Source organism: Ascaphus truei, chromosome 2, assembly GCF_040206685.1.
Source record: "Ascaphus truei isolate aAscTru1 chromosome 2, aAscTru1.hap1, whole genome shotgun sequence".
NCBI classification, from domain to species: domain Eukaryota; kingdom Metazoa; phylum Chordata; class Amphibia; order Anura; family Ascaphidae; genus Ascaphus; species Ascaphus truei.
The window spans coordinates 21,113,162-21,127,836 of NC_134484.1; the positions used below are offsets into that span (position 1 = coordinate 21,113,162).

General features: G+C 42.7%; 1 protein-coding gene across 2 annotated transcripts in view; it reads left to right on the forward strand.

The window, feature by feature from the left end:
- The first annotated feature begins 2,464 nt into the window (after positions 1–2,464).
- Positions 2,465–14,675, forward strand: part of TRAPPC9 (trafficking protein particle complex subunit 9) — a 953,009-nt gene continuing 940,798 nt past the window's right edge. The window contains exons 1-3 of one of the 2 annotated variants that reach the window (XM_075581783.1): positions 2,465–2,606; positions 8,575–9,176; positions 10,765–10,910. In XM_075581783.1, the coding sequence (XP_075437898.1) occupies positions 8,593–9,176; positions 10,765–10,910 (730 nt within the window). In that variant the 5' untranslated portion in view covers positions 2,465–2,606; positions 8,575–8,592. The remainder of the gene's footprint in view (positions 2,607–8,574; positions 9,177–10,764; positions 10,911–14,675) is intronic. The other variant, XM_075581782.1, reaches the window with a different exon arrangement.

The following is a 14,675-nucleotide window of genomic DNA, read 5'->3' on the forward strand; positions in this document are numbered from 1 at the left end:
AGGAGTATGTGATGTTTATACATATGAGCTCACTGTGTATTGCTAGTAAAGGTACTTGTTATTTTACATCTAGTGTGTATATCATTGTATTGGTGTCCTGTGAAGGGCAACTCCCACTCTGTTGGGATCCCTCCCAGGTGGAGGCGCTGCATCAAGTAGAGGTAACATATCACCCCAGGCTCTCTGTGGCAGAGGCTCAGGCCCTGCGAGCCAACAGGTCACAACAGCATCAGGCCTCGGCCATGTTTAGTGCTTGCTTGACGCGCGCTCCCACTCAGCACTGAGCCCCTACAGCCGCAATTAGAGCGGCTTTAGTAGGGGCTCACCTACGCTTCCGCAAGCTTGCCGGCGCGACAGGCCGGTCACGTGAGCGGTTCACCCAATCAGGGCGAACCAGCTCCGTGACGTCACTGGCCCGCCCCCGGCCAGTGACACGCCCGCCCCCTGACAGCGCGTGCGGTAAGCAACCGCAAGGCCAGGGAAAGCACCCGCTTTCCCTGCGCCTCAGCACGCCAGCAGGGAGCCTGGCCGAGGCCTAAGTTGCCTTTCTGTGTTCAAGGGGAAACAGGGCTACATAACATTAATAATAATAATAATGTAGCAGTAGTAATAACATAATAATAACAACAATAATAAGAGCAATCCTTCATGCACAGCGAATACCCCCACCGGCTTGTGTTTGTGCATTAAAAATACTTCATGCAATCACTACCTGTAATAACAGCTAATAATAATAATAATGTAGCAGTAGTAATAACATAGTAATAACAACAATAATAAGAGCAATCCTTCATGCACAGCGAATACCCCCACCGGCTTGTATTTGTGCATTAAAAATACATCATGCAATCACTACCTGTAATAACAGCCCATAATAATAATGTAGCAGTAATAATAATAATAATGTAGCAGTAATATTAATAATAATGTAGTAGTAATAATAATAATAATGTAGCAGTAATATTAATAATAATGTAGCAGTAATAATAATAATAATGTAGCAGTAATAATAATAATAATAATAATGTAGCAGTAATAATAATAATAATGTAGCAGTAATAATAATAATAATAATAATAATGTAGTAGTAATAATAATAATAATTAGCAGTAATAATAATAATAATAATAATAATAATAATGTAGCAGTAATAATAATAATAATGTAGCAGTAATAATAATAATAATAATAATGTAGCAGTAATAATAATAATAATAATAATAATAATAATGTAGCAGTAATAATAATAATAATAATGTAGCAGTAATATTAATAATAATGTAGCAGTAATAATAATAATAATGTAGCAGTAATAATAATAATAATAATAATAATGTAGCAGTAATAATAATAATAATAATAATAATAATAATAATAATAATGTAGCAGTAATAATAATAATAATGTAGCAGTAATAATAATAATAATAATAATGTAGTAGTAATAATAATAATAATGTAGCAGTAATAATAATAATAATAATAATAATGTAGCAGTAATAATAATAATAATGTAGCAGTAATAATAATAATAATAATAATAATGTAGCAGTAATAATAATAATAATAATAATAATAATGTAGCAGTAATAATAATAATAATGTAGCAGTAATATTAATAATAATGTAGCAGTAATAATAATAATAATGTAGCAGTAATAATAATAATGTAGTAGTAACATTATTAATAATAATAGTAAGACTCCTGCATGCACAGCTCACACCCCCCTGGCTTGCGTCCGTGCACAGCCCTGCCAGAGGAGGCGCCTCGCGCACACTGAGCACAGCACTTTGCACACTCACTAGTGCATTAGAACCTGATGACGCACGGGTCCGGTATAAACGCCGCAACCTGAGTGACTTTTGACTTGAACACCCAACTACCCGCGCGCGCTCCGTTCTCACCCCCCAACAACCTGGGAGCGCGAGCCGCTCCCCTCCAATCACAAGGCAGCTGGGGGAGGAGTGTGCGCGCGGCGAGGCAAACCAACAGGAGGGGGGAGGAGTTAGTGACGTAATTGAAATGATCCCTCCCCAAAAACATTCAGAACAGAAATGCGGCTGGTTCCCGCCTTCGCCAAAAAACAACACGCTTTTAACGTGTATACAATGGAAAACACACGCGCGCGCGCTTGCTTCCCGGGTGCTTTGTGTGAGTGATTGTGGTTGACGCCTCCCCCACACCCCCCTCCCGCTCCTCTCTTGGTGTAGGCGTGTCCAGGGGACGCCACCCCTCCTCTCTTGGAGTAGGCGTGTCCAGGTGACGCCCCCCCTTCTCTCTTGGAGTAGGCGTGTCCAGGGGACGCCACCCCCTCCTCTCTTGGAGTAGGCGTGTCCAGGTGACGCCCCCCCTCCTCTCTTGGAGTATTCGTGTCCAGGGGACGCCACCCCCTCCTCTCTTGGAGTAGGCGTGTCCAGGGGACGCCACCCCCTCCTCTCTTGGAGTAGGCGTGTCCAGGGGACGCCACCCCCTCCTCTCTTGGAGTAGGCGTGTCCAGGTGACGCCCCTCCCGCTCCCCATGGAAGCCGGAAGTGGATGTCAGTGCAGGGAGAGCAGCCGGTGCGGGAAGGTCTGGATCTGGGAGGCAAGTGGCAGAGTTACAGCAGGTACTGCCCCCTCCCAACAAGCACACGGGGCAGCTGAGTACCATTACACTGCCTGGGGAGTAGGGCAGCTGAGACCTCAGTGACACTGAGTACCATTACACTGCCTGGGGAGTAGGGCAGCTGAGACCTCAGTGACACTGAGTACCATTACACTGACTGGGGAGTAGGGCAGCTGAGATCTCAGTGACACTGAGTACCATTACAGTGCCTGGGGAGTAGGGCAGCTGAGACCTCAGTGACACTGAGTACCATTACACTGCCTGGGGAGTAGGGCAGCTGAGACCTCAGTGACACTGAGTACCATTACACTGCCTGGGGAGTAGGGCAGCTGAGACCTCAGTGACACTGAGTACCATTACACTGCCTGGGGAGTAGGGCAGCTGAGACCTCAGTGACACTGAGTACCATTACACTGCCTGGGGAGTAGGGCAGCTGAGACCTCAGTGACACTGAGTACCATTACACTGCCTGGGGAGTAGGGCAGCTGAGACCTCAGTGACACTGAGTACCATTACACTGACTGGGGAGTAGGGCAGCTGAGACCTCCGTGACACTGAGTACCATTACACTGACTGGGGAGTAGGGCAGCTGAGACCTCAGTGACACTGAGTACCATTACACTGACTGGGGAGTAGGGCAGCTGAGACCTCAGTGACACTGAGTACCATTACACTGACTGGGGAGTAGGGGAGCTGAGACCTCAGTGACACTGAGTACCATTACACTGACTGGGGAGTAGGGCAGCTGAGACCTCAGTGACACTGAGTACCATTACACTGACTGGGGAGTAGGGCAGCTGAGACCTCAGTGGCACTGAGTACCATTACACTGCCTGGGGAGTAGGGCAGCTGAGACCTCAGTGACACTGAGTACCATTACACTGAGTGGGGAGTAGGGCAGCCTGGTTGTATATCCCTGTGCGTCAGGCACCACCATAAAGCTACACTTATAGTGCCCGGAGACGTCAGGCTGCGGCCACTGGAAAAATCTAATTGAGATGACTTCCAGTGATGGCAACCAAGCTGTCGCTCAGTCGCGTCGCGCTTACTATAAGCGCACGTGATGGCGGCAATGCATATGTTTTGACGCGGCGTTGTTGTCGCCGGCACTTTAAGAGCAGCCTTAGGATAAGCTCTGCGGGGCAGGTACTCCCTGTGCGCTATTCACATCGCTGCGCACCGTGTAAGTGCTGCATATAGTGTATCTGCTCTTTCCTCTGGTTGACACGTTACCAGTGATAGATTCAGGGAAGGTGGGGATAGTGTATTTCAGCTGTTTACTTTGCCATGGGGAGGCGATGGGACTGTCCTCTGCTTCCCTGCGCCTGCACAATTTGGTATCATTAGGCTCTATGATATAGGAACCAGTAATGATAGTGTTTGTCCTTATAGGGTTTAATAGTATATTCCTCACTGCATACATTGTTGTCCTCATAAAGTAATGTTGGCCTCATTATATGCATTGAGAACTCAAGTTTAATAATATTTACAGTATACAAACAAACCATGTGTTTATACAGATGTAATATTGACACATTACACGTGTTTATAAATGAACATCACTTTATTTACACAGCGTTTAATATTCACCCGTGTGGTATGTTCATCAATAATACACACATTCCGTGTCTATCACACTAACATCCTTAGAGATTAGTGTGTCCCTGTTAGATGTAAGGACTACAGGCATACCCCCCTTTAAGGACACTCACTTTAAGTACACTCGCGAGTAAGTACATATCGCCCAATAGGCAAACGGCAGCTCACGCATGCGCCTGTCAGCACGTCCTGAACAGCAATACCAGCTCCCTACCTGTACCAAAGCTGTGCGCAAGTGGGGAGACTATAGAGCCTGTTACAAATGCCTTATTTACATCAGTTATGCACGTACATAACGATTGCAGTACAGTACATGCATCGATAAGTGGAATAAAGGTAGTGCTTCACTTTAAGTACATTTTCACTTTACATACATGCTCCGGTCCCGTTGTGTACGTTAATGCGGGGTATGCCTGTACTGTCACGTGTCACCACACAGTTAAGTGGTTATCGCCCTATTAAAGATAAGTCATTTTAGATCTTTTGGTACTGTGTAAATATTTTGTAACGTGTGCGGAGATGGAGTCTGTACTTGGCATGGGAGTCAGACAGGGCAGATACTTTGTAATTACACATTTTAAGCCATTGGCTGCCAGAGCGGCAAAGCAACATAACATGCAGAGCAATGTGTTACTGGTCCCTATAGCAGAAAAACAGGAGCCCTCTGCCACATAGCTGTCACCTCACAAAGCAAGCCCCTCCTCTTTATCCCCACTGCACAATTTCACTAACACACACTGATGCGCATAGTTATTTACACACACTACTACACCGTATAAACACAGACTGCGCTATATATACACGGATTTGCACTCAGATGTAGCATGCTTCATCGTTCCCTTTTCTGCGTTGTGGTGGGATATGTTGCGATATTCTGCACAGACGCTGCCACTGAATCCTACGGAAACTCTGTGATATGTCATGCTCATCATCTGACCCCGGTATGCTTTTATATGTTACTAGCTGAGAAACCCGGCGTTGCCCGGGATGTGAAGTGTGAATAAGTATGTGTAAATGTTGTATGTGAAAGTTGTAATGTGATGCCAATGTTATGTAATATTAGTTAGAATTGTGTTTGTAAATCAACAGTAGTAGAAAGCACATGTATATGAGGGCAAATGTTTGAAGTGTATGGTAGTTGTTACGGTAGTTATTTTTGAAAATGTTATTGTTGGAAATGCTTCTTGAAAGATGTGAATGTCCATTGTTGAGAGGAGTGTATTTGATGTAATGTTAAAGTGTGTGTTGTAAAAGAATGTAGTAATAAAAGATGACAGTAGTGTATTGAGTGTGTTTAATTTTTTTGTAATTTCTTATGGCAATATGTAGAGTTCATGGAAATTGAGGAAAGTCAATGTTCATTGTAATGCTAGCTGATAGAGCCGGCGTTGGCCGTAATGTGAATGTATAAAATAAAAAATAATGTTGTTTGTAATAAAAAGTATATGAATGAAATACAATGAAAACAAAGAGTAATATATAAAATTTGTAAAAATTTTTTATTGTCGTTGATGAAGAATAAAAAGTGGTATATACATTTGTTATAAACATATGTAAGAGTCCATGTGATAATAATTGGTATAGTAATAAATGATAGTTGTTATTAAATGCAAGTTGATAATAGAAAAGTAATTGTATGTGTGAACATACGTTGTCATCCAGAGGAAGGCAAAAAAAAAACCGTATTAAGGTGAAAAAAGAATTCCTTCCTGACTCCAAGAATTGGCAATCGGAACAATCCCTGGATGAAAATCCGTGATATGTGTGTGTAAATGTAAAAGTAGTGTTGTAGTAAATGTAATTTGATGTGTGTAAGAATGCTAATAGTAAATGTTTATTGTAATGCTTGTTTATAAACAACATTTTTGGTACATCCATTTGGAGCAAATATATATAAGTCATGGGATGAGCCTACTCTAGAACATGCGACATATAACTGTCCATGGGAGAAACATGGTGATTGTAAGTTGATTCCAGTGAACTTAATTGACTGTCCTTGTGATTTGTTGATGGTTATAGCAAATGCCAGTCTGATTGGGAATTGTAGGCGTTTGAAATTGAAGGGCATGTCAGTAGGAATGAGTGGAATGCGGGGTATGAAGACATCTTCTCCTGTGGCCTTTCCTGTTAATATAGTAGCTTCAATGAGGTTGGGCATTAATGTTTTGATGCAGAGTCTTGTTCCATTACAAAGGTTAGGTGTGTTGAGATTGCGAAGTAGCATGATGGGTGTTCCAATTTTAATTCGAAGGCGATGTGGTGGCATTCCAGGCGGCTCAAGTGAGTTAAGAAATTCAGTGGGATAGTTAACGGCTTCATCATTATCTACGACGGTATCTATGGACTTGTATTCTGTAATATTTCCTGGAATCATATCTTGTATTTGATGATTAATGTCATTAACGCAATTATTTTTTGCTGCAAGTATGGCTCGTTCACATAGCCATTGGTGATTGTTATAATTTTGTATGATGTTTGGATATACGTGATGTATGAGGTCTGTAAGTGATGTCATCATGTGTGCAAATTGTGTTGGAAAATCAATTTCTCCAGATAAGTTAGTAGGTAAAGTACCTTCACCAATTTGAAGAAGCTTGTTTGCAAAATCTTGAGTATTAGATTCTCCTAAAAGTTGTACTCGCATATTTGTAGTTAAAGGATAATGTTTAACATTGTGCCATAGATGAGAAGATTTAAGGCATGCATGAAGTTCATCTGCAGGTGTTGATCTTGGTATAACAGGAAGTGTTTGTCTGAAATCACCAGCTAAAAGTATTACAGCTCCTCCCATGATGTCTTGACAGTTACGTAAGTCCTTTAATGTTCTATCAAGGGCTTCAAGTGATTTTTTGTGAGCCATTGTACATTCATCCCACACAATAAGTTTGCAAGTTTGTAGTACACGTGCTTGTCCAGAATTTTTTGTTATATTACATGTTGGGTTTTCTTCATTGGCAATGTTTAGAGGTAATTTAAGAGCAGAGTGCACAGTTCTTCCTCCATCCATAAGAGTGGCTGCAATTCCAGATGATGCAATAGCAAGTGCTATGTTGTGTTCCATTCTAATTTCTGCAAGGAGTAAGTTGATGAGAAATGTTTTTCCTGTTCCCCCTGGAGCATCAAGGAAAAGAATGGCACCTTGTTCCTTTGTGATGTGAGACATAATGTTTTGGTATGTTTGTAATTGTTGTGGAATTAACATAGGTTTTTTTGATGCAACATAATTTTTAAGATGTATAATATTGTAGTTTCTCTCACGCATAATGTCTGAATTAAGTATATCGCGGTGGTGACGTTCAGGAGATTGTACTCCTAATTGAAGTAGTGTTTTGTTATTAATAGCTAGGCATTTATCTTCTAACAAAATTAGTACTTCGTTGTAAATTTCTGGAGAAAAATGTAAGTGTAGTGTTGGGTTGTCTGTTTGTGCTTTTGCCAGTATATCTTCACTCATGTAGTCTTTGTAGGTATCCCATAGAGTGTTAGGGTTGGATGGGTGGCAGGTGGTAATGATAATAGCAAAAAGGTTTCTTATTTTATTAGGTAAAGAATGTAAAACAGCTTCTGATAAAGTAGTATTCCAGTGTTGATCATCCTCTAGTAATCCAAGTTTTTGGCAAGCTTCGCGATAAGTTTGACAAAGGTGTCCATCCACAGTTTTGAGATGTGTAAAAGAAGTTGGTCCTGGAACATTATGAAGTAGCATTCTAAGAAAGAAGCATTCAGCGTTATTTGGATGAACTGTATATACACGACCCAATGCTTCACTTTGTACGGCGTCTTCTCCTGTAATACGTACTCCATGTTTCCTTTTGTTAAAAATTTTAGTAGATGAATTCCAAGTGTAATATTTAGGAATGTCAGGATATAGTAATGTCTTAGCAAAAGAGTCATTTTGACACAATTGAAAGAAGGCAGTTAAAGTTGTGTTTGGTGGTTGAGCTGCAAGTGAGTGAGCGTTATGAGGTGTGAAGTATACTCTTTGTCCATTTTCTAAATGAACTGTTAAGTGAACAACAGTTGGATGACGTTGGTGAATTGGAAAAGACAAAATCCTCCAAACGGCTTCATTACTACTAATATATCGTCCCAACTGATATAGTGAAATTTCATCTTTGATCTTGTCGTTAGTGATGCCAAAAATGGCCATGTCGCTTCCTTTGTTGACATACTTGCAAATGTATTTAATAGATTTAACAGAATATGTTATATACTGTAAACTGCTGAAATTGTAACACTTTGCTTATATCGATTCTAGGCCCCCGGTTAGTATGTTTTGTCAAAGCCGTGTTGCTTAAGTTTCTGGTTAGTGTGGTGGGTGGAGTCGTGTGAACTACACTGAATGTGTTTGGTCCTCTGTTTTGTTTCAGATACTGTAAAATTGGACAATGAGTGTCCCCGATTACATGCAGTGTGCTGAGGACCACCAGTCCCTCCTGGTAGTCGTCCAGTCGGTAGGAATTGTCAAAGGCGAGAACTTCTTCAAGATCTACAACCGCATCTCCTCTGTGTGTCAAGTCAACGTGAGCAACTCTCAGCGGGTTGTGAACATCCGCTACCGGCATCACTACCCCGTGGAGAACAACGAGTGGGGCGATTTCCAGACTCACCGCAAAGTGGTCGGCCTCATCTGCATCGCCGAATGCAGCTCTGCCAAGGACTTGCCGCAGACGTTATTGAAGTTCAATGCGCATAAAGAAGCTTACAGCTCCACACTGTATGATTCCCGTCTGTTCGTCTTCGGGCCGCAGGGAGAGGTTGCAGACCAGGGCCGCATTGAAGTGGCCTTCTACCCCAGCTACGAAGAGTGTGAAACGGTGGAGAAGCGGGTCGAAGATTTTATTGAATCCCTTTTCATTGTGCTGAAGACCAAGCGTCTAGACAGAACGAGCGACAAGTCCGGCGAGAAGATCCCCCTTCTGTATGTCCCATATGAGAAGAAGGACTTTGTGGGGTTGGACCCTGACAGCAGGTGAGACCAAAAGCTTTTGGCGTTTGCTTTCTATCTCTCTTAGAAGATCAACCCCTTGTAGGACCCAAGTGTACTAATGGCACTGATCTGTATCTGGGGTTAAGTCTTCCTGATTGGTGCCTCTATTACCAAAAGACGACACCTATAAATATTTACAGCTCCCATCAGAGGTTGCATCTCTGATACGCTACACATTTTAAAGAAAATTTGTGAGTGGAACACATACACTTATTATAGTAGACTTTTTTTTAAAACTGGCTATATCTATATCCAGTGGTCGACAAATCACCAAAAAATCTACTCGCCGAACAAAAAAATCTACTCGCCACCTAGTAGCAAACGTGTGCTGCTTGGGCCAATAGGAGCTCGCCACGATGTTAAATCCACTCGCCCAGGGCGTGCAAATGTATAGGTTTGTCAAACACTGTCTATATCTATCTCACATCCACTTTGTGAAACTTCTGCACTCCCCGTATCCGAAAGAGATCGGCTGCTTCTTTGTCTAAACTCACGGTGCGTTCAACAAGGGTTTACACAGGCAGAGACCCCCTCTTTAGCCCTTTCCATTTATCTTTATTGGTTCTCTGATAAGGACAAGGTGGAAAAAACGTACATTGCTGGCTGTTTAATTGCCCCCTTTTTTTGTTGACTGTTGCCTGTGTTTAGTAAACGGTGCTAGACTTAACCTCGCAGTATGGCCGAGTCACTTTGCATGAGGTTTTTTAAAAATAAAATTAAGCTTTACTGAGTTACTTAGCAAACTCCTTACTATTACGTGTAAGAACTTGAGGACACCCATTCCAGACCTACAAGAAATACATAAATAAAACATGCCGGAGAATGACGCGGAACACACACAGGAGCTGGAAAACTGGCTGCCAGTGTGCAACGTTTTACCCAAAGCCATGATGTGGGAATTAATGTGACCGTTAAGCCTAGCGATCACTTCAATACTATTTCTATCATAGACTTGTGTAATCTCTTCTATTACAGGACCCTATGAGAGAAATAACTTTTACCCCTTTGATTCCTGTGGCTAGCAAGGTATACCGCAGGAACCTAAAGGGGTTAATACAAGTAATAAATACACTAGCTACCCCCCTTGGCTAGTAAATGTGGCTAATCCGGCTTTTGTCAGTTCTGTAAAAATAAATGTTGTTTAGAAAAAACATTACCCCCACCCCCCACCTCCCCCAGGCCTATAATAATTCTCTTCCCCCCCAATACCTTCTTCCCTTCCCTCCCCCCAATACCTTCTTCCCTTCCCTCCCCCCAATACCTTCTTCCCTTCCCTCCCAATACCGTCTTCCCTTCCCCGCCCCCCCCAATACCTTCCACCGTCTTCTTTCCATCCCCCTCATACCCTCTTCTTTGTTTTCCCTTTCCCCGAAAACCTGTCCTGTTGGTGGCCCTTGAGGACTGGCGTTGGCCACTCCTGGAGTTGAAGAAATATGGCATGTGCACAACGAGAAGCCTTTTCCCCGGGAGATGGGCGTAGCTGCTCTTGTAGCTTCCACCACCTCTCAGAATAGGAGAAGGTGGCCATGCGAGGTAGTGATGTGATAATGACCCTGCTTTGTGTTCCCAGGCATTTCAAGAAGCGCTGTCAGGGCCGTATGCGGAAGCACGTGGGCGACCTGAGCCTGCAGGCGGGGATGCTGCAGGACGCTCTGGTGCATTACCACATGGCTGTGGAGCTCTTGCGGGCAGTCAATGACTTTGTGTGGCTGGCAGGTAAGCTGTTTTATCGCGCGCGCTTGTTTCTGCTACTCCTGGATGTCTGTGTATTTCTGCCAATCCGTGGTGAGTTTGAAAAGAATGCCAACGTATGCAGCTATTCCTAGCGCCCCCCCCCCCCGCCCCCCGGCACAGAGAGAGAGAAATAGTGCAGTGTGTAGAAGTTATTACACCTGTTGCCGCCGTGTGCTGCTGGCGCGTTATTTAATAGTAGTGCTTTTGGAAACAATGCGTAACGAGACACCACATAATATTTAAAGAGTTATTTTGTGTGTTGGCTTGCTTAGATTGTAAGTTCTTCACGGCAGGGGCACCTTTTCCTATTGTTTTGTCTAAAGCGCTTATTCCCAGTGTGTTCTGATATTATGCCTCGTGCCCCTTATCTGTGGGAGATAACCAATTTACCCAAACAATTGGGAAAATAAATACTCCATCAGATAATGTTGGAGACTTCCCCCTAGAAGATGTTGATATGGATATAAATATGCTGGATGAGGTTTTGTTTAAAAATATGATGGAACCAGGTAACCAAGAGGTTAACTATCCAGGCGCTTCCAAGAGTCTATAGAAGACAGCTGCATCCTGATAATAGGTAAATGTAATGCTGACCAGATCCCAAAACAACCGATTAACACAGTCTTCGCAATAAACAAATAGCTCTCCTTAGAGCACCAGTGAAATTGTAATTGTAGACTCACGGTTCTGAAAAGTGATGGGAGGCCAGTAGTAAGAATAAACAGCAGCACCGGCAATCTGAGAACCGGTTGCAAACTTGGCTCTGCTCGCATCAGATGTATCCCTCTATGTCCTGGAATGACAGGAACAGCAGCCGTCCGGCGCGCAGCCAGTGAAGATCTGCAGCATGAAGACACTCCCCCCGTGGGAGGCAGGAACGGCGCGCAGCCCAAAATGAAACCGCAGCAGGCAATGGTGATGAAGCACACGATTTATTCAAACATCAGGGTAAAAGAGTCTGGCGGATCCGCGTAAGAGGATCCGCCAGACTCTTTTACCCTGATGTTTGAATAAATCGTGTGCTTCATCACCATTGCCTGCTGCGGTTTCATTTTGGGCTGTATTTTACCCGCACGAATCATAGGGTCCTTATGTGCAACTTTTTGGACAGTTCGTGGAAAAGGAATTTAAAATGATGTGCAAGGATAAACGTTATTGTATGGTTCAGGATAATCTTAGGCCCGTTCAGTGCGGGCGTGCGCTACGCCGTGCACACGCGGTATTTTAGTTGGCTGACGTTAGTGAGCCTTTCTATAATGGCGCCGCGCGCACAGCAAGGAGAGTAAAACCGTCCGACAGGGGGAAAGAAGAAAAAAAGAAAGAAATCGCGCTGCTACCCCCGCTGAAAATGTGTGAGTACAACATATTAAAAAAATTATTTCAGGTTTTATTTATTTTAAAACACGCACACATATATACACACATATATACACACATATATACACACATATATACACACATATATACACACATGCATACGCATACACACGCATACAGATACATACATACACACACACACACAGTCGCGCACAGTACAGGCATACCCCACATTAACGTACGCAATGGGACCGGAGCATGTATGTAAAGCGAAAATGTACTTAAAGTGAAGCACTACCTTTTCCCCACTTATCGATGCATGTACTGTACGGCAATCGTCATATACGTGCATAACTGATGTAAATAAGGCATTTGTAACAGGCTCTATAGTCTCCCCGCTTGTGCACAGCTTCGGTACAGGTAGGGAGCCGGTATTGCTGTTCAGGATGTGCTGACAGGCGCATTCGTGAGCTGCCGTTTGCCTATTGAGTGAGATGTACTTACTCGCGAGTGTATTTAAAGTGAGTGTACTTAAACCGGGGTATACCTGTATATATACACAAAATGTGTGCGGCATGTGCACGCGTGCGCACACACTATATAACAGCCCTTAGCCATCAGGAGAGACGAGCCTTGAAAGAACTTAATCAAAATGGTGACTTGATTATTGGCCAGGCTGTCAAGGGCGGGGGCACTGTCCTTCAGGACCGTGAGAATTATCTTAAAGAGGCCTTACGTCTGCTTGAGGACGGTATCTCGTATACAAGTCTAATAGGAGACCCTACTTTGATATATAAGGCAATTCTCAAAGATCATTTACTCCAAGCCCAAACATTGGGTATCCTCTCTGGGAAAGAATTCAATTATATCTTCCAAGCATTCCCACGTGTCTCATTTTATGCCATATCCCCAAATTACATAAAACCTTGCAGGATCCCCTGGCCATCCCGTTGTATCTGGGATAGAATCTATCACATCTAATTTATCACATTATGTGGACACTTAGCCCCTCTCGCAGCATCACTTCCTTCTTTGTTTTACGTGATAGCACTGACGCACTTAATTCTTTACAATTAATCACTTGGGAGGAACACTGTATTTGGGTCACATCAGATGTAACATCTCTTTATACTTGTATACATCATTCACTGGGTGTTAAAGCTGTCACACACTTTTTGCATGAGGATAACATTTTATCTATTATTCAGCAGCAATTTTTAATTTAGTATCAGTTTTATACTCAATCACAATTATTTTTTGTTTGAAGGTCAATTCTATCTCCAGACTACTGCGACGGCCATGGGGACACGCTTCACCCCTAATTATGCGTGACTTTTTATGGGGAAATGGGAGCTAGATGTAATCTGGAATACTAATGAATTCAGGAAACATCTCAAATACTATCGAAGATATATAGATGATATCCTGATTATCTGGGCAGGGACCTTGGAAGATCTAAATAGCTTTATTAGCTATCTAAACAATAACAATAGGAACCTTGTAGTACTGAGTGGCGAAAATCACAATAGTGAGATACATTTCTTGGATCTCAATTTGACAATTGGGAATAACAACGTCATCACAAAAACTTAAAAAAAAAAAAGTTGATGTAAACTCATACCTTGACTATCGGAGCAATCGCTCTAGCCAATGGCTTAACATTCCATGTGGCCAAATGCTACGAGTTCGTAGAAATTGCTTTAAGGTATCAGATTTCGATGAACAATCTGGAGCTTTAGCCAAGAGGTTTACTGATAATGGCTATGATCAATTACTTATTTCTAAGTCAATCAAAAAAAGTAAAGATTACCCTAGAGAACAAATGCTAATCCCTTTTAATTAATTATTTTGTAGCAGATTATATATATATATATATATATATATATATATACATATACATATACATATACATTTTCACTGTACATATTTGTATATACAAATTAGTATTGCACTTTATTTTTGGGAATATTGATATCCATCCGTGTATTAGTGTTTTATTTGATTGCCTTTATTTCTGTGCCTATTATTATTGGTTTGATTTCATTGGTCGTCTGTGATTTTATAATGCGCGGGAGCAGCCTCAAACGTGACTTCCTGACGAAGCGCGCTGTTGCGAAATGTATAGAGCTCACGAGAGGCTGCTCAACGCGCTCACCCATTGGCTGGGACGGCTGAACCAGGAAGCAGGAGCGGAGGAGAAATCTGCCGAGTGCTGGTGCAGCCCGGACGCTACACCAGCGCCAGCCACGGCTACCCGCTCTGCTTCCTATGGTCAATACTTGTCCCCCTCTCTATGGTTCTTCCGCTGTAGCTAAATACTACTACTACTGCACCGACACACTTTATTCGAGCAAATACCCGGTATGTACCTGGCAGATACCTGGAATGCGCCACTCCTCACCTCTGACAAGCCCCGTTTCATTTGCCTTC